This window comes from Mirounga angustirostris, unplaced genomic scaffold (genome assembly GCF_029215605.1).
Source record: "Mirounga angustirostris isolate CCGP_5_RB_7025 unplaced genomic scaffold, mMirAng1.0.hap1 SCAF_4, whole genome shotgun sequence".
Classification (NCBI taxonomy): domain Eukaryota; kingdom Metazoa; phylum Chordata; class Mammalia; order Carnivora; family Phocidae; genus Mirounga; species Mirounga angustirostris.
This window is the reverse complement of record NW_026991712.1, coordinates 103,810,086-103,832,449: the sequence shown is the minus strand read 5'-3', so window position 1 is coordinate 103,832,449 and position 22,364 is coordinate 103,810,086. Positions and strand designations below refer to the sequence as shown.

The following is a 22,364-nucleotide window of genomic DNA, read 5'->3' as shown; positions in this document are numbered from 1 at the left end:
GCCAAAAGTGTTTTTATTATAGTAGGGTGACAGGACCCACAGGCAGAAAGAGCTGCACTGGGGTTGTAAAGGAGAGACTGATTATGTAAGATTCTTTATCCTATGGAGAGGAGGGTGATGTTAGGGCTCCAGTAAATTGAATCTATAGGTTTTGGAGGCTGCTCTTTTCTTGTAAATCATTAAGACAGTTGCAAACTAATGGAGGCTCAGGTCCTGCCTGTGATCTCTATCAGTTAACCATTTGTTTTTTCCTTTCCTTTGTTCTAGGGCAGCCTGGAATGCCTGAGGAATGTCACGCATATGGGGGGGGGGGGTTGCTGGGTGTTAGCTTGTGCTATCTATACCCTCATTTTGCCTTTTGCTCCCTCATTATTGGGGTAGAGATAAAGAAAGTTTCCAAAGGGATTTTTATATGTTAAAGAAGACTTTTAGGGTCCTGGAGGTTGGGCTAGTATCAAGCTAGGGTTGCCTTTTGCCTCTAGCAAAGTATTAACATTGAGGCAGTTGATTTTCTGGACGAAGGTCACTCGGTCACTCGGCTTGTCCCAGGTATTTGTCAATGGGCTATTAAGTTGTGAGAAAGTTTACTTTTTTTCCTATATTTCTTTTGCCTTTGTTCTCCACATCATTTGCTTTGCTTTTTAAAAAATCAAAATAATAATAGCATATTTACTGAATGAGAATGATTCAGTAGAGTACACAAGAAGGCAGGGATCTAATTCTGAAGAAGTTGCCTTAACTAAGGAGCACAAATGCAAGTACAATTGATGGGTATGGAAGTCTTCAATTTTTTCAATGAGAATAAGAAACAAGGCTATCATTTAAGAGCAAAGGTGGAAAGAAGGTTCAAAGTTAGGGAACAAAGGAGAAAAAATGAAGTTGAAAATTAGAGTCAGGCCAGAGAGAAAGTGAGTTAGAACAATAAGAGAAATGGCATGTTTTGTAAACCAAGGGAAGATGATGTTTCAAAAAGAATGTGGTCAAATGTCTCAAGTTCTGCTGAAAAGTTAAAATGAGAACTGAAAACGTCTATTGGATTTAGCAACTTGGAGTAACTGTTCACCCTAGCAAGAATTACTTTATGGACTGATGGGATCAGGAGCCAGACAGAAGTACATTTTGGAGTACAAGGTAAAAAAATAAGGATAACTTACGTCTCTTGATATAGGAAAGATGTTGAGTTTTGGAGCCAACAGCCAAGAAATAATTCTTGAGATGTCTTTGGTGCAATAAGGGGGTTTTTTTAAGGCACAGAGACAAGACCTGTGGGCAGAAAGAGCTGCACTGGGGTCATGAGGAGTGGTTGAGTATATACTTTCAAGTTGGGAGGTGGTTAGGGATAGCGAGTCTCCTAGGAATTTTGGAAGCAAGGTTTCCAGGAACTTTGAGGGGACTAGCTATTGTTAGAAAAGGTTATTTATTATTGTCTAATAAAACCTTAGTAATGAGACCCTTCATATTTATATCTGTGGGTCATATGCTTAGGGGATGACTGCCAACATATATCTTGGGAGGTAGAGAAAAAGGAAGTTTGCAAAGGTACTTTTTTTTTAATATATATATTTTTTTACTTATTTGAGAGAGAGAGTGACATCACACATGAGCAGGAGGCTGAGCGGGGAGCCCAATACAGGGCTCAATCCCAGGACTCTGAGATCATGACTTGGGCCTAAGGTAGATGTTTATCCAATTGAGCCACCCAGGTTCCCCGCCAAAAGTATTTTTATATGTTAAAGTAGACTTATAGTATTTTGGGGGTTGGGCTAAGATTACCTTTTGACCTTAGCAAAGTATTAACATCGAGGCAGCTGAGTTCCTAGAGGAATGTCAGCCTGTTTCAAGGACTTGTTAATGGGCTGGCTGTGAAGTAGTAAGGAAATTTAATGTTTCTTTTGTCTTTACTTCCCACATAATCTCTCTAGAACTTTGGCTGCAAAGGAAAAGAATGCTTTTAGCAAAAAATTAGGAAAATAATTCATAGAACTGAATAGCAAAAAAATATACACTAACAATTCAATTAAAAATGAGCAGAAAATCTAACTAGACATTTTTCCAAAGAAGAAATACTGACGGCTAACAGATACACAAAAAGATGCTCAACATCACTAATCTTCAGGGAAATGCAAATCAAAACCACAATGATACATCAATTCACACCTTTTAGAATGGTTATCATAGAAAGAAAGAAAGAAAAAGAAAAAAAGACAGAAAGAAAGAAAGAAAAAGAAAGAGAAAGAAAGAAAGAGAGAGAAGAAAGAAAGAAAGAAAGAAAGAAAGAAAGAAAGAAAGAAAGAAAGAAAGAAAGAAAGAAAAGAGAAATTGTTGGCAAGGACGTGAAGAAAAGGGGACCCCTGTGCACTGTTGGCCACTATGGAAAACAGTATGGGGGCTCCTCAAAAAATTAAAGATAGAACTACCATATGATCCAGTAATTCCACTTCTGGGTACTTAGCTGAAGAAAACTAACTCAAAAAGATACATGTACCCCCACCTCCACTGCAGCATTATTTACAGTAGCCAAGATATAGACTAAACAACCTATGTATTCCTTTTTTTTTTTTTTAAGATTTTATTTATTTATTTGAGAGACAGAATGAGAGAGAGAGAGAGAGCACATGACGGGGGGAGGGTCAGAGGGAGAAGCAGACCCTCTGCTGAGCAAGGAGCCTGATGTGGGACTCGATCCCGGGACTCTAGGATCATGACCTGAGCCGAAGGCAGTCGCTTAACCAACTGAGCCACCCAGGCGCCCAACCTATGTATTCCTGAATGAATGAATGAATGAATGAATGAATGGATAAAGAATATATGATATATAATGAAATATTTTGAAATATTTTTCAGAAATAAAAATGAAGGAAATCACGCCATCTGTGGCAAAATGGATGGATCTCAAGGGCATTTTGCTCAGTGAAATAAGTCAGACAAAGATAAATGCCATCTGATCTCACTTACATGGGGACTCAAAACAAAACCCAGCTCATAGATACAAAGAATAGACTGGTGGTTGCCAGAGGAAGAATGGAAGATGGAGAAACTGGTGAAGGGAGTCAAAAGATACAAACTTTGAGTAATAAAATAAATAAATCCTGGGGATGTAATGTACAGCATGGTGACTATAGTTATTAGTACTGTATTACATATTTGAAAGTTGGTAAGAGTGTAGATCTCAAAAGTTCTCATCACATGAAAAAAAATTGAAACTGTGTAAGATGATGGATGTAAACTAGACTTATTGTGGTGAACATTTTGTAATGTATACAAACATATTATTATGTTGTATACCTGAAACTAATATAATGTTCTATGTCAATTGTATCTTAAGTAAAAAAACAAACAAAAAAACCAAAAAAAAAAAAAAAAAAAGAAAAAAAAAAAAGGAGTAAATTCTTTTCTCAGGTTCTCCAAGGCCTTCCAGAAATACTAAAATAGGCCCCAGGAGTTCTCCAGGCTTCATGAGAAAAAATAGGAAGTCTGGAAATTGAAAGGAATGCCCAAATAGACACATGGCTAAGTGAGGTAAACTGGAGATGTAAACCAAAGACCAAAGGGGAGGGGGAAGCTACTCTTGCCTGAAAAGGTACTCAGTGATAGAGGGGGAATTGATGAATATGAGCGTCCATCAACATGGACCAGAGAGAATCAGAGTGAGATAGAGAACCAACATTTGGTCAATGAAGTAAGATACTCCCCACCTCTAACTTTCCTCCTCCTACCTTGCAATTAAGAAAATCAAAACCAAAAAGTAGTTAGAGCCACAGTTCTCAAACTGTGTGCTGCGGTGTTCCAGGTGCACCAACTACATCACAGAGGTGCTATGGAATATTTTATTTTTAACTTTTATTTATTTATTTTTAAAGTAATCCCCACACCCAACGTGGGGCTTGAACTTATGACCCCAAGAGCAAGACTGAGCCAGCCAGATGCCCCTGCTATGGAATATTTTCAATATTTGAGGGAAACGGCAATAATCAAAATCTGTCGGACACTACACTACATGAATTACCAGCTTGAAATATTTTTGAATTTAAAAATCTTTGCAAACCTGGGTTTTTTCCTGTTGCTGTGTAAAATCAGGGTGGAACAGGAAGTGAGGAGGCACCAAGGGATGCTGTTAAAAAAAAACTATTGAGACAATAAAAGCACCATGAGCTGAGAAAGTTTGGGAACCTCTGTGGTAATCCAAGAAAAGAAAATGAGAGAAACGCGCAACACAGAGCAGACCACACCCACTCCTACTCAAACGTGGGAGAGATGAAAGCAAATTATATCTTCCTCCTATCTCTTAGGTGAAGGCTGATACGAGAAGAGGGTAAAAAGTGAGGCCTGAATATAATTTAGAGTTGACATTTTGAGTCCGCTGGGACTATTAACTGAAAGTGACTAAGAAATTATGAGATCTGCCTGAGCTATTGACAAGAGAAGGATAAGATATGATGATATCATTAGTAAGATGATAATGGTGAAAGACACGGACAAAAGCCTACAAAGGATAGTGTTTAAAGTAGCATGCCTTCTCCAATAACAGTTTATCCCTCTACCCTGTCTCTATTTTTTCCCCCAAAAGCACATATTACTCTCCAAAGGAACTTACTTATCTACATGTTATGGTCTATCTTTACTACTAGAATGTAAGTGCCAAGAGAGAAAGGATTATTATCTTGTTCTTCCTCTCTCCTCCATTTCCCAACACTGACATGCCCCATAGATCAATACTGGGCCTCTCTCTCCCTGCCTACACTATCTCTCATCCCTTGGTAAATATTATATGTGTTGATGCTGTATGTGCATCTTGTGTTGATATTTCTCTAGAATACTAAATTTACATCCAATTGCCTACCTGAAACATGGATATTGACTAGGTACCTTAAATTTAATATGTGTTCCTCCCTTTCCCACCCTTCCCTGAAGTCCCTAATCTAGCTACACTTTAGTCCCTGTTCTCATGCTCAAAACATGACATCATCACCATCCACCTAGACGGTGAACAGTTTGGGGCTCAAGCTGAAAACCCAGAACTATCCTTAACTACTTTTCTTCATCTACAACTCTATCAATTCTACTTCCCAAATATATTTCAGTTCCAGATTCTTCTCTCTGTATCCACTGTTACCAAACTATTTCAAGCAATGTTTTGTTTTTGTTTTCTTTTTTTACCTGGGCTATTGTAGTAGCCCAACTGTCTTCTGGCTTCCACTATATTTTTCACACTGCAACCAAAGATAAATTTTCATATCCAAAATTTAATCATTACACACACACACACACCCCTACTAGAAAAATCTGTCAGTTTCCAATTACTCTCGGGATAAACAAGACTCCAAACAAACATACCGGGCCATCAAGGTCTGGCTCTACATAACTGACATTTCCGCGTTTTCCCATGCTTTTTCTAGTTTTTATTGAAGTCTGTCCCTCCCCTGCTTCTCAAACAATGCTGCATAAAAGCAAAAGTTTGCTGTATTGTTTACTGTTATATTTTAAACACCTAATTAAGAGGCAAATAAAGAGCAGGCAGAGGGTCCTTAGGTCTCCAGCCCCTGTGCACAATGTAGCAGACTGTAGAGAATACCTCTCTCTAGAATCCTTAAGGCCCTCACTGTATGGAGTGAGGGAGACATTTCTGATTCACTTCTTGGGATGATCTCTGCCTTAACTCCATTCAGAAACCAGACAGGATAGTGGATTAAAGTATAATGCCCAGTTACACTAGCAGGGTGGAATCTCAGCTTTGTCATTTACTAGCTGTGCGACTTACACTTCCTTTTACATCAATGTCCTTAAAGGTAAGATGGGAAGGAGTATACCCCTTAGGGTCGTTATTAGAATTAAATATATGAAGATCTATCGATCGATCGATTTATCTATATAATTACTCATATTCATTAGGGTGTATCTCCTTAGAGGCCGCCAATTCCGTGAAATGAACACTGGCCAGAGCCTATTAGACTGCTATACGCACGATTCAAGAAAACGAAACCCATTTCCTAACTTTTTGTTCCTTAAACTAAGTTCTCCCACCTACGTGCACCTTACTGAGTCGAAGAATTTCCTATCTTTGGTTTCACCATCCCAAGACTGTCGGCACACACCGGTTAGCTTAATCCCACGCCAAGTCCCCCTTCCGAGACAGCCAGTCAAACGCGCTTTCGCGATTGGCCGGGTAACCGGAACCTAGCGAGCTGAGCTCCAGACCGCGCGGCCACGCCCAGACGCGCCCCCGGCTCGCACACGCGCAGCAGTGGCTTCTTCGGTCCTCGGGTTTATGGCCTTTTCCTTCACGCGGCTGAGGCCCCTTATTCCTTCCTTGACAACTCTTTAAATCCTCGCGCTTCTCCATGGAAATTTTTTGTTTTTAATACCTTCAGCAGCTGCCCGGAACTTAAAAATCACTTTGCTCTCCCACCGCCGTGGAACCTAGTCGTTCAGTCTGAGGAGCCGGTCTCTGAATAAGACTCCGCCGTCCCAGGCGCAAATCTCGCGAGAAGGTGACCGTCTATCGCGGTCCTTCCTTGTTTCCAGAATCCTTAGCGCGAGGCGGAAAAATACTCGTTTAGCTTCAGCTTCTGTTGATTAGCGCGTTTTCCCTGCGTGCTCGTTTTTCGCCTTCCCCGTTGCGGTTTCTCCGAGGGAAATGGCGGCCCCTGAGCAGCCACTACCGCCGATGTCAAGAGGATGCCAGAGCTCTGCCTCGCTCTCCCCGCCGCGGGGCGACCGAACCCTTCTAGTGAGGCACCTGCCAGCCGAGCTGACCGCCGAAGAGAAAGAGGACTTGCTGAAATATTTCGGGGCGCAGTCGGTGCGCGTCCTGTCAGATAAGGGACGACTGGTAAGGGCGCGCCCGTCCGAAGCCGCCAGGGAAGGCCCTTGGGTAGACTCAGGGAGGGGGAAGCTTTGACAGAAGGAAGTAGAAGAGGGTGGGAAAATGCGCTTGTGTAGTGGGGTCTTCCCTGTGTTCTCCCTCTTAGGTCAAAAGGTTTTGCGTACCAAGTGAAGTTTTAAATGTCTTGAGCTTCTTAAATGTCACAGCGCTGTCGAAAAGAGCAGTGAGAAAGTCAAGGCAGAAGAATGGAAAATAGCTTACATCCGTTTTTCTGACCTATCTTGAGAATCTCAAAACTCCTCGGAATTTGAGAGCATTTCTTTTAGACTTAGAGTACTCGCAGGTATGAAGTACAAAGGACTTTTTAAAAATGTTGGGTTATTTATAAGCCACTGTTAAGACATTCATTAAAACAGAGGAGAAAGTACAGTGGTAACTTCAGTAAACCAGTCACAGAATTTCTACCCGATTTTTTAGGAAAAAAACTCTTAATAAAAATTTTTCTGATGGAATCAGTTGGAATAATATTTTTAAGACTATTAAAGGTTTCTACACAGGAGAAAAACGTTTCTACACAATAATTTACCCAATTATTTCATTTGCTTTTGTTTTAGATGGATTTCTCTCTGTTAAAATAGTAATGGTGATGTTAAGTTTCTGCAAGATGGTCTGTGATTCGGCCATATATCAGTGGTTTTAGTCTCCTCACGTGATTCTAATATGCAACCAGGGTTGAGAAGTACTGAGAAGACTGACCAATTTTGATCAAAGTGTCACCTATACCAGCAAATACAAATACTCTGTGTGGTTAGTTTAAGTACTCTTAATTAGGTCATCTTGGATCATCAGATTAGACAAAGTTAGAATGTGTTACATAAATACTCAAGCAACTTGTAAAAGCTTTAATAAGCACTGTTAAGAACTGATAACATTATCCGTGGTAATGATTCCTTTACTGTTTATTTTTTTCTGATGGTTTTTAAACTTACAGTTTATATTTTAAAATAGACTTCTCCCACTGAACCCTTATTACAAGGATAAAGCACAAAGGAACCATGCACTTGAGAAGTGATTTTTTGTTGGTAAACATTTTTAAACTTTGTATTTGGCTGTATACAGGGAAGTTTAAGATTTTTAGATATATTATAAACTGAAGATACTTTAAGGGTTGTCCTTTAGTAGAGTAGGGGTTTTAAACTTCTGATCTGTTGAACTATTTGAAAGTGTATGTAAAACATGGTGTATATGTGTGTACACCTTTATACAAAAGGCTACATAGCTGTCATCTCAAGGAGCTCTGATCCAAAAAAGATGCAGAACTACAGTGCTGAAATTAATAAACAGTTACAGCGATCTCGATTTTCCATCCTTTTCCATGACTTTATTAATTTGTGAAATAACTGTCAGCTGGTAAAGTCAGATTTCTTATGAAAAACTGAAATTGTATTAGAAATAATTGTACCTTAATTCTTTTTCAGAAACATACAGCTTTTGCTACTTTCCCTAATGAAAAAGCAGCTATAAAGGTATGACTTTTTTTAACTATGAAAGTTATCAGCAATTTCCTATTAACTAATCTTTGTTCAAAAGTGGAACATAATGTTGAACTACCGTTTTCAAAAACAAAAGCATCTGTGTTTCAAGAGTTTACCCCACAGACTGCATTTGGTTTATCAGTTGGCAAATCTTCCCCAAAGTTTAGGTATTTGGGCATAAGAATAGATTAACTGGAGGGGAGCCTGGGTGGCTCAGATGGTTAAGCGTCTGCCTTTGGCTCAGGTCATGATCCTGGGGTCCTGGGATCGAGCCCCACATTGGGCTCCCTGCTGAGCTGGGGGCCTGCTCCTCCCTCTACCTCTGTGTGCCGCTCCCCCACTTGTACTCTCTCTCTCTCTAATAAAAAATAAAAAATCTTTAAAAAAAAAAAAAAAAAAAGAATAGGTTAACTGGAAAGCAAATTAAAATTGTAATTTGTATGTGATTAAAAATAAGTTGTAAAGAATGCAAAGACTGATAACGCTCACTATGGCAAATTAAGATATTTTAAGTATTAGAGGGAAAATACATATATTAAAAAACAAATCCTAGAGATGCATTCACGAAGGAGGTGACCTTTGAGGTAGACCCTTTTTTTAAATTTTTTTTTTTAATTTAATTTTATTTTTTTTTAAGATTTTATTTATTTGCGAGAGAGACAATGAGAGACAGAGAGCATGAGAGGGAGGGGGGTCAGAGGGAGAAGCAGACTCCCTGCCGAGCAGGGAGCCCGATGCGGGACTTGATCTAGGGACTCCAGGTCATGACCTGAGCCGAAGGCAGTCACTCAACCAACTGAGCCACCCAGGCGCCCCTGAGGTACACCCTTAATAATTAGTTGGGTTTTGAGAAGTAAACAAAGGGGCATGGGCATTTCAGGTTGGGAGAACACTAAGTGAAGCTATGGGCCATAGAAAGTTGTAGCTAGAGCAAAAACTAAAGGTTAAGATGGAAATAGGACTTGGAAAATAGGTTGAGTCTAAATTTGGGTGGGAGGGAGGGATTGAATTTTGTTCAGTAGATACTACTTCTGGCTTGATTACTTTTGAGCTGCACAATAATATGGTCAGGTCTGTGAAAGATCTGGTAGTGTTCATGTAATGGATTAGATGCGGAAAAGATTAGTGATAAGAAGACCAAGTGGAAAGTCAAGACAAGAGAAATGTTATAATGGCCAACGCAAGATAAAGGATCCAAATAAGTCTAGAAAAAAAACAAAGGGAAAAGTAGGTATATACTCAATAAAGATTGAGTTTGTAGATCTTGTGATCCCTATAGATGTAGAGGTTAAGAAAGGGAATATTTGGAGATTTTTGGACTGAGGTATTGGGTTATTACATTAGATGACATTAAGGGCAGGATTCAGAGGATGTTTGCAAAGGTAGGTAATGAATTCCCACTGTTACCTATTAACTTGAAGAGTTGTTGAGCTACTTCTATGGAAATTTTTTTAAGATTTTTAATTTATTTGAGAGAGAGACAGAGCACGAGCAGGGGGAGGGGCAGGAGGAGGGAGAAGCAGATTCCCTGCTGGGCGGGGAGCCCTATCCGGGACTTGATCCCAGTACCCTGAGATCATGACCTGAGCCGAAGTCAGGCGCTTAACCAACTGAGCCACCCAGGTGCCCCGGAAATATTTTTAATATAGTTAAAAATATGGCTCTAGAGCTAAGACAGGGTCAAAAATGGAGTTTCTTGAATCAGGTGAATGGATATGGTTGCCCAGAGGAAAGTACAAGCCAGGAAAGGAGAATGGGAGGGAGAAGTTAAAAAGGAAGTAGAACTAGAAAAGAAATTATCTTTCTTTGTTGCAAAGAGAAGAGAGTTTTAAGAAGATGAGATCCTGTGATGACACAAAATGAGGAATGAATAGTCTTAATCAGTAAAGGGTTTTTTTATTATGAAACAATAGAAATCACCCAAATTCTCATCAATAGGAGGAAAGGACACCTTATAGTATATTGGTAGGCTGGACTACTGTCAAAGAATAAGGTAAAATGAATATATATTAGTAAGGAATGTGGCCTAGATAGAGTACATGAATAAAGTTGGCAGACATTAGGTATGAGATGTAACGTTGGATTTTTGGAAATCCAATAGTACATATGGTCCTGCATAGGGAAAAAAATGTGGCAAAGCTGTACACTAAATTGTTAATAAATGTCTTTCTGTCAAGGTGGGATTATAGAAGACTTCACATTATATGTATTTTTTAATGTATAGGATTTTTTTTTCTCAGAAAAGCTTCTTGTAAATATGGCGTAAGGTATTATAAATAAAACACGGTAATGAAACCCGCATTGTTTTATGGTCAAGATCAACTTAGAGATGAGGATGTGGAGCCAGTCAATGTCTTTGGGAAACATTTGTAGTAGAGAAGGAATGAGAAGATAATAGCATCGGTATGGCTTTTAGGCTACAGTGTACGTGACTGATAGATTTTTAAAAAACAAGGGTAGAGAAATGTTTAAGAATAGAGTAAGTAGCTGAGTGAGATGGGGAAATTAGTTAACATTAAAAGTGAACAACTGTATATCCTTGAGGAGAATAGGTGTGATACCCATTTTGCCAAGAAGAAAGTTGAAGCAATTGAGCTTAGATGCCCTGCATTTCAGACAGTCAAAGGTTCACTGATAATGAAGAGGTTTAGAATTGATTTAGGGACTTGAAAATTATTGAAAACATTTGAAAATGAAAGAGTCAAGTAAGGATGCATAAAGATGGTAAAATAAAATTGTAGTCCTAATTAAGGCTTACAGGTCTATTTGTTCAAAAATATTTCATGCTTACAATGTGGTAGATGCTGCTTTAGTCTTGGGATAAATCAGTGAATAAAATATTTACCAAAAAAAAAAAGGAAATAGGGCGACTGGGTGGCTCAGTCATTAAGTGTCTGCCTTCGGCTCAGGTCCTGGGATCGAGTTCCCCCATCGGGCTCCCTGCTCAGCAGGAAACTTGCTTCTCCCTCTCCCACTCCGCCTGCTTGTGTTTCCTCTCTTGCTGTGTCTGTCTCTGTCAAGTAAATAAAAAATCTTTAAAAAAAAAAAAAATAAGGAGGGGCGCCTGGGTGGCTCAGTTGGTTAAGCGACTGCCTTCGGCTCAGGTCATGATCCTGGAGTCCCGGGATCGAGTCCCGCATCCGGCTCCCTGCTCAGCAGGGAGTCTGCTTCTCCCTCTGACCCTCCCCCCTCTCATGTGCTCTCTCTATCTCATTCTCTCTCTCAAATAAATAAAATCTTTAAAAAAATAAGAATAAAAAAATAAGGAAATAAAGACTTAATGTCCTCATTGGGGCTCATATTCTCAAAAGGGGAGGCAGATTGTAAATAATAAACTTAATTAATATTTTAGAAAATGATAAATGCTATGGAATAAAAAGGAAAAAAAGCAATACGATCAAGAGTGCGAGATGGGGATGGTTGCAGTTAAGATGATTAGGGTCATATTTGAGTAATAATTTGAAGGAGGTGAATTAGCTAAGGGAATATCTGGGGAAGGTACATTCCAGTCAGAGTAATGGCTGGAAAAGGCACTGGTGTAGGAGAATGCCTGTCATGTTCAAGTAAACTAGAATGGCTGAAGCAGACAGAATGAGGGGGATGTAATTAGAATTTAAGGTTAGAGAAGAACTAGATGCCATATCATGTAGATACTCTAAAGATCCTGGATTTTACTCTGAGTAAAATGGGGAGCTGTTGGAGTATTTTGAGCAAAGCAGTAACATAATCTAACTTACATCTTTAAAATGGGAGGCAGGAAGAGTAAAACAGGGAAATCTGTAAACAGGTTATGGTGGTAATTTAGCTCAAAGATGATAGCTGTTCGGACCAAGGCGGTAAGAAGTGGTTAGATTCTGGATATATTTTGAACGTAGAAGCAAACAAAATTTCTTGATGGCTTGGATATGTAACGTGGGTAAGAAGTCTTACAGATGATTCCAATATTTTTGATATGAGTAAGTGGAAAAATGGGGTTATCATCAACTGAAATGTGAAAGGCTCCACATAGAAAACATTTGGGGGGATGAGGATAGAATATCAGTGGTTCAATTTCTGAAGTGTCAATTTTGAGATATTTGTTAGACACTTAAGGAGAGTTGTCTGGTAGTTTGGATATGTTTTCTTGGACTTCGGAACAGGCTTGGGCTGAGGTTATAAATTGGGGAATTATTAGCATAGCGATGGAATTTAAATTTAGGATGGTGATTAGATCACTAAGATAGTAGCTAGAAAGAGGACCAATAATAAAACTCTGGAGTATGCCAACATTTTGAGTTGAAAAGGCACAAGCCAAGAGATTAAGGAGTAGAAACCAGTGAGCTAGGAAGAAAACTACAGGAGAGTAGGATTTTTTTTTTTTTTTTTCAAGTATGATGTTTCAACATCAAGTGAAGAACATGTATCAAGGAGGGAGTGATCAGCTGTGTTAAATGCAATAAAATGAAGACTTAAAGTAGACCATTGGCTTGGCAGTACAGAATTTGTTGTCTTTGAGTTGGAGACTGGATGGGAGGAGAGGAGTTGTAGGTAAAGGGCTTAGATAATTTTTTTTTTTTTTATATTTTATTTATTTGAGAGAGAGAGAGAGTGCGCGCGCATGCAGGAGAGCACAAGCAGTGGCGAGGGAGAAACAGGCTCCCATCTAGCAGGGAGCCCAGGGCGTGGCTCCATCCCAGGACCCTGGGATCATGACCTGAGCCAAAGGCAGCTGCTTAACAGACTTAGCCACCCAGGCACCCTGGCTTAGATAAATAATTCTTAAGGAGTTTTACTGCAGCTGTAATTAAAGAGGGGGGGGAGGGGAGTAAAGTGGGATTAATAGATGAATTAAGAACAAATTAGGATGGGAGAAGTAGAAGTATATTTGTGTGCTAATATGGATGATTCAGTACAGGACAGAAAATTAGCAATGTAGTTAAGGACACTCCCCATACAGAGTAGAAGAGAGACTGTTGAGTAGATGAGAGAGTGGGATTTAGTATACAAGTCAAGTAACTGGATTTAAATAAAAACATGGGTAATTAATACCTTATAGCATTGATTCATTAGCTGGTAGATAGGAGTTATGGTGGGAATTTGAAGTTCTCATCTGGTTGTTTCGGTTTTCCCAAAGTAGGAAGCAAAGTCCTAGCCTAAAAGAATGGGAAAGGAATGTTGTGAGGTTGAGGAGCAAGGAGAAAGTACAAAATAGTGTCTTAGAGATTAGTAGAAAAAATGAACTAAAAATGTGATAAGTATGGCATCAAGTTTCACCCCGAGATTTGCGGTTGTGGTCATGAGTTTAAAGTGAGTCAAGGCTGATTATGTTTGTTTTCTAACCATTTTCAGCTGCCTAGGTATAAGGAGATTTGGATTTAACGAGATTTTGGTTTTACTAAGTGATAGGAAGCAGTCTCTTAATAAATGACAAAGACTAAGCACCCTGAGATTGGAAATGGGTAAGAAATAGCCAGGGAAATATTAGCAGCATTCACAAAGATCGTGTATAAACTATTTGGAGATGTTCTCTAATAAACAACTTTTGATGCAATTATCAAATATTCTACTCTTGTTTTTCCAACTGAAGGCATTGACAAGACTACATCAGCTGAAACTTTTAGGTCATACCTTAGTTGTTGAATTTGCAAAAGAGCAAGATCGAGTTCATTCCCCGTGTCCCCCTTCAGACCCTGAAAAAAAGAAAAGGTATGTAGATCGTTAGGTTTTCCTAACATTTTAAAGTGTTTTTTAATCAATTGTATTGCTGTTGGGTTGTTTTCAGACTAGCAAGTAAATAATTTGACATAATAAATGATACATGTCTCTTGAATCCAGTACATTTATTTTTGTTCTTATTGTGCATTAGGAATCTGAGTGTTGATTTAATATTGAGAACTAATCAGTGTGAAGTGGGAAGAGGGTGGGGTGAAAAGCATCAGCTTTAAGTGGAGGAACATAACTAGTATAAAAATCCTTGTTGTATTACAGATAGCAGGGTGCCGTGGATAGGCATGGCCTTTGAAATTAAAAGACTGGTATTTGGTTCCCAGCAGTAACTCTTTGTAGTTATAAAACCTTTACAAATTTGCCTTGCACTAGTGGTTCTCAGAGTAGTCCTTGGGCCAGTGGCATCATCTAGGATCTTGATTGGAATACAGATTCTTGGGCCTTACCCTAATCCTACTGAATTTGAAATTTGGGGGTTGGGAAGGGGAATATAAGGCCCAGCAGTCTGAGTTTTAACAAACCCTCAATTTTTTACTCTATTTCTAAAGATAAAATCAACTTTGATTCTGTATTTTGTAGATCTGATGACCCTGTGGAAGATGATAAAGAAAAGAAAGAACTTGGTTGTTTAACCATAGAAAATGGAATTGCACCAAACCATGGGTTAGTGTTTTTTGTTTGTGTTTTGTTGTTTTTTGGTTTTGTTGTTCTGAGTGTGTGTGTGTGTGTGTGTGTGTGTGTGTGTGTTACAAATAAGAGATTTTAAAGCATTGTGTCAAGTCAATATGTTGGTTAAACATGTTGAGCTATTAGAGTTTGTCACTGAATTTGGGTCCATTAAAATGTTAAGAGCTATAAAATAAGCTCTGGTAAGAAATACCTTATTTTTCTTTAGTGCAATCAAAAAACAGATTTCCTTTTTTTCCTTTTTTAAAGATTTTATTTATTTGAGAGAGAGCATACGCATGAGCATGAGCAGGGAGGAGGGGCGGTGCGGAGGGGATGCCGCTAAGCAAGGGAGCCCACTGGCCCAAAAGTCATTCAGAACGACCCTGAGATCATGACCTGAGCCAAAGGCAGACACTTAACCAGCTGAGCCACCCAGGCACCCCAAAGCAAATTTCTTCTTAAATGTACTTATTTGGGATTATAAGGAACAGGGTGAATCTGAAAGTACTGAATTATTTGAGCAATTATGTACTTCATCAGGTTACCTAAAAATGCATTATTGATACGAAACTTACTAAAAGATGATAAGCATTTTAAATATATTTTTTAGGCTGACATTTCCTCTGAATTCATGCCTCAAGTATATGTACCCACCACCTTCAAGTACAATCCTAGCAAACATAGTAAATGCTTTGGCAAGTGTTCCTAAGTTCTATGTACAGGTAAGTAGAATGCAACTTAACTTTCCCAAAATATATGCTTGAATAACTTGATAAGTTATTTTCCATGCTACTTTTTATACTTTTCGTAATAGCATTAATCAGACTAATTCTAACAGGCAGTGATATTACAGTTATTTAAAGGTGTCTTCTCAGTTTGGGCTGCTGTAACTAAGTACCATAGACTGGGTGGCTTATAAACAACAGAAAATTATTTCTCACAGTGCTGGAGATTGGAACTCCGAGATTAGGGTGCCAGCAGGGTTAAGTTCTGGTAAGGGCCCTCTCCTGGGTTGCAAATGGCTATTTTCTCTTTGTATCTTCACCTAGCGAAAAAAGGAGAGAGAGCTTTCTGGGGGTCCTTTTTATAAGGAACACTAATCTCATTCATGGACATCTACCCTTATGACCTAATTACTTCCCAAAGACCCTACCTCCTGAAACCATCACATTGAGGGTTAGGATTTAGTATATGTATGTGGGTGGCGATTAAGTCCATTGCAAAATGTAATGAAATACTACTACATTCAAGTGAAGGTTTTTATAGACTATGGCTTAAACTTATTAATGTGTTTAATATTAATGCTAATAAGCATAAGATAATTTGGGAAATATAACTTCTGGTAATTTTTGTTACTTGAGCATATACCTTTAATGGAGATTGTTTCTTAAAGGAAAAAACATAGTGGATCCCTCAGCAAATGCTTGAAAGTATTGACAGTAGTACGATACTTTTAAGTACAAATTATAGATATTTTCTTAATGTACTTTTTGTTTCATAATTCCGCAGTAATTGGGGAAATATATAACATTTTGGTAGCACTTACTGCAAGAACATGGTATTTTTAATAATGAGAATAATGAGTATTTGTAGAATTGACATACATATTAGGAAGGGTAATCTGAGATATATCAGTGGCTGGTAATAGCCCTATTCTGGGATAAAGCAAGAAGTGGCCAGCCTTTGCACTAAATCAGGAATGTTACTGCAAAGTTTTAAAGTACATAAAATACAAGATATGAGTTGAATTATCATTTTACTATGTGATTTTCCATGTTTTGCTCCTTTAAGGTGCTTCATCTTATGAATAAAATGAATTTGCCCACACCTTTTGGACCAATTACTGCACGACCTCCCATGGTAAGAAATATCTTAGAATTTTAAAGATTCATGGGGCACCTGGGTGGTGCAGTTGGTTGAATATCTGACTCTTGGTTTCAGCTGGGGTCGTGATCTCAGGGTCATGGGATCGAGCCATTCATTGGGCTCTGTGCTCAGTGCAGTCTGTTTAAGACTCCCTCTCCCTCTGTCCCCTTAAATAAATAAATAAATAAATCTCTTATTTATTTATATGTCAGAGAGATAGATAGGGAGAGCACAAGCAGGGGGAGCGGCAGGCAGAAGAAGAAGTAGGCTTCCCGCTGAGCAAGGAGCCCAATGCGTGACTCAATCCCAGGACCCTGGGATCATGACCTGAGCTGAAGGCAAATGCTTAACCAACTGAGCCACCCAGACCGTCTCAATAAATAAATCTTTTTTTTTTTTTTTTTAAAAAAGAATTTTGAAGATTACAACTTCTCTTCCTGAGGTGGGATTATTGAGGCTAACCTTCACAAATATTGCGCCACTAACTTCTAATGTGCATTGAAATTAAGGGACAAATATAAAGTTAATATGCTAGTAAGAGTTAAGTGGAGAACTATGAGTAGGAGAAAGTCAGAATGTGAAAGATGCTTTTGGTAATAGAGGCCCTCATTTCTGCCAGTGTTGTTCAATCCTTTGACCCAGAATGTTCTGCCATTTTATAAAATAATTGCACTTAACAAAATTATGTAAAATTTCCATTGTTCTGGTGTTATTGCATATAGAGCTTCATTTGCAGAAGAGAAGAAAGGTTGCTAATAATTTTTATTCAAATTTACTGTGCAAATCTATCTGTAACTTAGTCTATGTCTGCTATTGAATCATTCTAGTTACTATTTTGTTACAGTACTTAGTACTTGTTTAGATAATAGCAATGAGAAATTATTTTGAGTCCTAACATTTAAATAGAAAATTTGCTTTTTTGTTGTCTATTGCATATTGGCTGCTTTTCTAATGTATATACTATTAGCTTCATAATTTTCCTTTGTAATCCCAGCACTTCAATGTCTAGCACATTACAGGAATATCTTTGAAGATAAGCTAACTGCTATTAACATAAAACTCAAATCTTAGTCACTTAACCAGCATAAGTTATATCTTGTACATGGTCAAGTGTATTCCAAAAGTAGGGCAGAATCATGTTCTATTCTGGTCATTCAGAAATTTCACTTGTCTTCACTATGTGCATTCCCAGATCAATGAGGGCATTACCATACATCCTGCAGATCAAGAAGGAAGAGATGATTATGGGTGGATTTTTTTTTATGCTAGCATTCTGTTGGCTAAAACTCAGTTACATGATTAAATCCAACTGTAAAGGAGGTTTGGAAATTTACTCCAGCTAGGTGCCAAGGAAGAAGAAACAAGTTTTGTGATCAACTAGCAGTCTTCTGTAGCAGGTGTTCCCTCAATTTGTGTTGAACGTGTAAAAGAATATCATGACGGAGAGAGATGAGAATAATGTACCTGAATGGAAATGTTTTTTCTGTTCTATAAATATCATAGATTACCATATGATTACCGTTTTTCTCTTAATTAGTATGAAGATTATATGCCATTACATGCACCTCTTCCACCTGCATCTCCTCAGCCACCAGAGGAACCTCCTTTGCCAGATGAGGATGAGGAATTATCAAGTATAGAATCAGAATATGAAAGCAGTGATGATGAAGACCGACAAAGGTTTGTAATATCAAATAATATTTGTTTAGATTTTAAGAACAGAATATGAGACAGATTCTTTTGCTCTTCTTAAATTTTACCTATAATTCTTCATAATTTGGGGTCATTAAAATTTGTCCCCAACTCCCCAACCCCTCAAGCATATATAATAGGTATAGATTAAGATCTGAGACCTAAGGAAAAGTTTCTGGATTATGAGTAATTCTTTAGATCAATGATTATAGTATTATGAAGTGCAGTTGATCCTTGTTATTTGTGGATCATGTATTTGAGAATATCCCCACATGCTAAAATTTATTTGTAATCCCCAAATCAATACTTACAGTGCTTGTATGGTCTTTTGCCAATGTGGGCATGCACAGAATGGTGAAAAATTTGAGTTGCTTGACGTGCACATTCCTAGATGAGGTAGAACAGGGTGACATGCTGTCTTCTTACTTCATCTCCAATACTGTAAACAAGTATCCTTTTTGTGGTCTATTTAATACCAAGCCTTTCACATTTTTTATGATGTTTGTTGGTGATTTTGCTGTTTAAATTGGTCCCCAAGCATAGCGTTGAGGTGCTGTCTAATGTTTCCAAAATCAAGAAGGCTGTGATGTTCCTAATGGAGAAAACCTGTTAGATAAGCCTTGTTCAGGGTTGAATTATAGTGCTGTTGACTGTAAATTCAATGTTAGTGAATCAACTATATATAAAATAAGGTGTCCTTAAACAAAAACACACATGAAACAAGGTGTGTATTGATCAGTTGGTGAAATGCTAAGAGTATAGGCTTGCAGGAACCCAATCCTGACTTCCCCGGAGGGGCATTGATTCATTATTCACTAATTCTTTGTGGAGACTTCATAAAACTTTAACTATCTTGAATAACAAGAATAAGAATGGATTGTCTTTGTATTTTTTTCAGCGTATTCCCCTGAATTTTATTCTCAGAATAAATTTCTAGAGCATTTCTGTGGGATTTTATACAGACCAATTTGTAGTAACTAATGCAGATGAATTTTTTTTTTTTTTTTAATTGGTTGTTCTTGACAACCTACATACCTTTTATTTAAAGATTCTGGTGAAAAGCAGTAAATGGTTAATGTTCAGGTGTATAATCCACAGCATAGCCTAGAACAGGAATTGCTAAACATTTTCTGTATAGGGCTAAGAGTTCTGTTGTAGTAGGAAAGCAGTCACAGACAATACCTAAAGGAGTGGATGTGGCTGTATTTCAGCAAAACTTTCTGATTACAGGAAGAGGCAGCTGGCTGAATTTGGTCCCAGGGCAGTAATTTGCCAACCTCTAGCCTAGAAGACCACTATGGGCATATGATGGGAATTTTTTATTTTATTTATTTATTTTTTTAAGTTTTTTTATTTTAAGTAATTGCTAGACCCAGTGTGGGGCTCGAACTCACAACCCCAAGGTCAAGAGTCACATGCTCCAACTGAGCCAGCCAGGTGCCCCAAATGATGAGAATCTTAGGTAACTGTGTACAGAAGTCAGATACAGGAGGGGTTGACATGAGTCAAAATCCAAGTAGAGGGGCACCTGGTGGCTCCGTTGTTAAGCATCTGCCTTCGGCTCAGGTTATGATCCCAGAGTCCTGGGATCGAGCCCTGTATCTAGCTCCCTGCCCAGTGGGAAGCCTGCTTTTTCCTCTCCCACTCTCCCTGCTTATGTTCCCTCTCTTGCTTTGTCTCACTGTCAAAAAAATAAATAAAAACCTTAAAAAAAAAAAAACAAAAACCAAGTAGAGACTCCAGGCAATATTTACAAATAATCAACAACAATATGACTATTATTGAGTCAATGTTAACTTAAGTACTCTCTCAATATGCATTCTTTCTAGAGAAAGAGTTAAAAATGTAGGTGGAGCCAAAACTACAAAAATGGGGTGAATGGGGTGTCTTGAATAGAGACATTTAGGAAGGCTGGCAGTTCTTGATAGATTAACTTGTTGCCAAATAAAGAACGGTATAAAGTGTTGCGTTGGGTTCATTACATAACCTATGTACATTTTACTTTCTTTATAAAATAGAGGTAGTAATTTCAGGAATGCTTTATGCAGGCTGGCCAAAACCTTTTTTTTTTTTTTTTTTTTTAAAGATTTTATTTATTTATTTGAGACAGAGAGCATGAGAGGGAGGAGGGTCAGAGGGAGAAGCAGACTCCCCGCCGAGCAGGGAGCCCGATGCGGGACTCGATCCCGGGACTCCAGGATCATGACCTGAGCCGAAGGCAGTCGCTTAACCAACTGAGCCACCCAGACGCCCTTTTGTTTTTTTTTTTATTCTGGTTTCTATTTAGGGATGTAGTGAGGAATTCTGCAAGTAATTCATCTTGAGTAATGAGAATAAAGTCTTTGCAAAAACAATGTTTCATGCTTTTCTATCTTTGGGAAATGTAAACAAAAACAAAACCATACTATTTATTTAGCAAGTATTATTGATTACCTAATTTATGCCTGGCAATGTTGAGAGGCTTAGTCTATTTTGGGTGAGCAATTTGTGAATAGAAACATGTTTTATATAACTGGATTTATTCATAAAATTTTGGGCAAACCTTGATTGTTAAGAGGCTTTACAAATGTATAGCATGTGTTTATTACATTTTTCTTTACTTGGTTTAAAGCTTATTTTAACCACATTCTCCTTTCTTGCAATTTGTGTGCATGTTTATTTTGCTTTCAAATTTCACAAATGTAACTGTAGAAATAGAGCTGTGACTAGTGATTGTGAACTTCTGCTCTGGAAACACTGTGTCTGATTCTGTGGAAGATACAAAAATGCCCGGACAGGATCTATTTGAAATATTACACTCATAATGAAGATAAACTAGGTACAATGTATCAATTATCACAGCTTGATAGTTTCTTATAAAAAGCCACTTCAAAGATAGTATTGAAAACTTTGTTCTCAAGTAAGTTATCTTGTTGATAAAATGATTCATGTGCAATGATTTTGAAAATGCTTTAAAATAAAAATAACTTCAGTTTAGACTCTTTAATTAGAATAAGAATTAAAATAATTACACTGTATTTATAAGGTCTTTTTGAATATTAGTCAAAAAAAGGAATAAAGTTACATAGGTTGTATTACTGTATCCTGTTCAACTTTCTGGCATCAAGTGCAGCCATTTTATTTGGACAACTAATAATTTTCATAATAAAACATATCTTTAAAAGGTAAATTGAGGGGCACCTGGATGGCTCAGTCAGTTGAGCATCCGACTCTTGATTTCTGCTCATGACATGCATGATCTCAGGGTTGAGAGATAGCCCTGAATTGGGCTCCATGCTCAGCAGGGAGGCTGCTTAAGATTCTCTCTCTCCCTGTCCCTCTGCCCCTCCTCCTGCTTGTGCGTGTGCATACACAAACACACACACACACACACTCTCTCTCTCTCTCTCTCAAATTCTCAGTTCCTTTAAAGTAAGATGAAAGTTGGCCAAGGAAATTTAGGAACTTGAGCTTATTTTAAATTATCTTAATTGATGGCTTAGAAACTATACTTCTATATAGATCATAATTTATAATATAACATGTATAATTTATAGTTTATATTACATGCTTGTACATGAAGAATTCTTTACTTCCTCTTTTCGTAATGTAGAATGACCAAACTAATGGAACTAGCAAATCTTCAGCCCAAAAGGCCAAAAACAACAAAGCAGCACCATGTGAGAAAAAAGCAAAAAATAAAGGATATATTGAAAACACCTTCATCTGCTCCACATAGGTAATTTTGTTTTGGATTATGAAATAAGGGTTTTCTGTGTACTTTGTCTACTTGCTTAAACCATGTCATTTATAAACAATTACGGTAGACATTTTACCTGCCTGTTTGCCGTGGGATTCTATATATTTTAATATATTAATCACATAAAATTAACATTAATTGCAATTTTAATTTCATTTAGCTATTCTACAATGTAAATTTCCCTTGAACTTGTAAGTAACTTCAAAAATTGAGAAAGGAGTTTGTTAGAAATCTTTTTTCCTTTTTGAAGGAATAAGTCCTAATCTGTTTTTTTTTTTTTAATTTCACATTAAGTATAAATATGATGTATCTTTCTCACCGATGTATGGTTCTC

General features: G+C 37.9%; 1 protein-coding gene and 1 long non-coding RNA gene across 12 annotated transcripts in view; one reads left to right on the top strand and one right to left on the bottom strand.

The window, feature by feature from the left end:
- The window catches only part of LOC129046446 (uncharacterized), a 231,958-nt gene extending 225,465 nt beyond the window's left edge, over nucleotides 1-6,493 (bottom strand). For all 6 annotated transcript variants that reach the window (XR_010410812.1, XR_008507754.2, XR_010410811.1 and 3 more), the window contains exon 1: nucleotides 6,363-6,493. This is a non-coding gene — a long non-coding RNA (uncharacterized LOC129046446). The remainder of the gene's footprint in view (nucleotides 1-6,362) is intronic.
- A 141-nt stretch (nucleotides 6,494-6,634) lies between these two features.
- RNPC3 (RNA binding region (RNP1, RRM) containing 3) overlaps nucleotides 6,635-22,364 on the top strand; it is a 36,299-nt gene continuing 20,569 nt past the window's right edge. For all 6 annotated transcript variants that reach the window (XR_010410806.1, XR_010410807.1, XR_010410808.1 and 3 more), the window contains exons 1-8: nucleotides 6,635-6,829; nucleotides 8,302-8,349; nucleotides 13,925-14,043; nucleotides 14,644-14,727; nucleotides 15,344-15,455; nucleotides 16,525-16,593; nucleotides 18,137-18,279; nucleotides 21,884-22,009. Coding sequence is in view for 2 of the 6 variants with exons in the window: in XM_045897081.3 (XP_045753037.1) it covers nucleotides 6,635-6,829; nucleotides 8,302-8,349; nucleotides 13,925-14,043; nucleotides 14,644-14,727; nucleotides 15,344-15,455; nucleotides 16,525-16,593; nucleotides 18,137-18,279; nucleotides 21,884-22,009 (896 nt within the window). In the remaining 4 variants the exon portion in view is untranslated. The remainder of the gene's footprint in view (nucleotides 6,830-8,301; nucleotides 8,350-13,924; nucleotides 14,044-14,643; nucleotides 14,728-15,343; nucleotides 15,456-16,524; nucleotides 16,594-18,136; nucleotides 18,280-21,883; nucleotides 22,010-22,364) is intronic.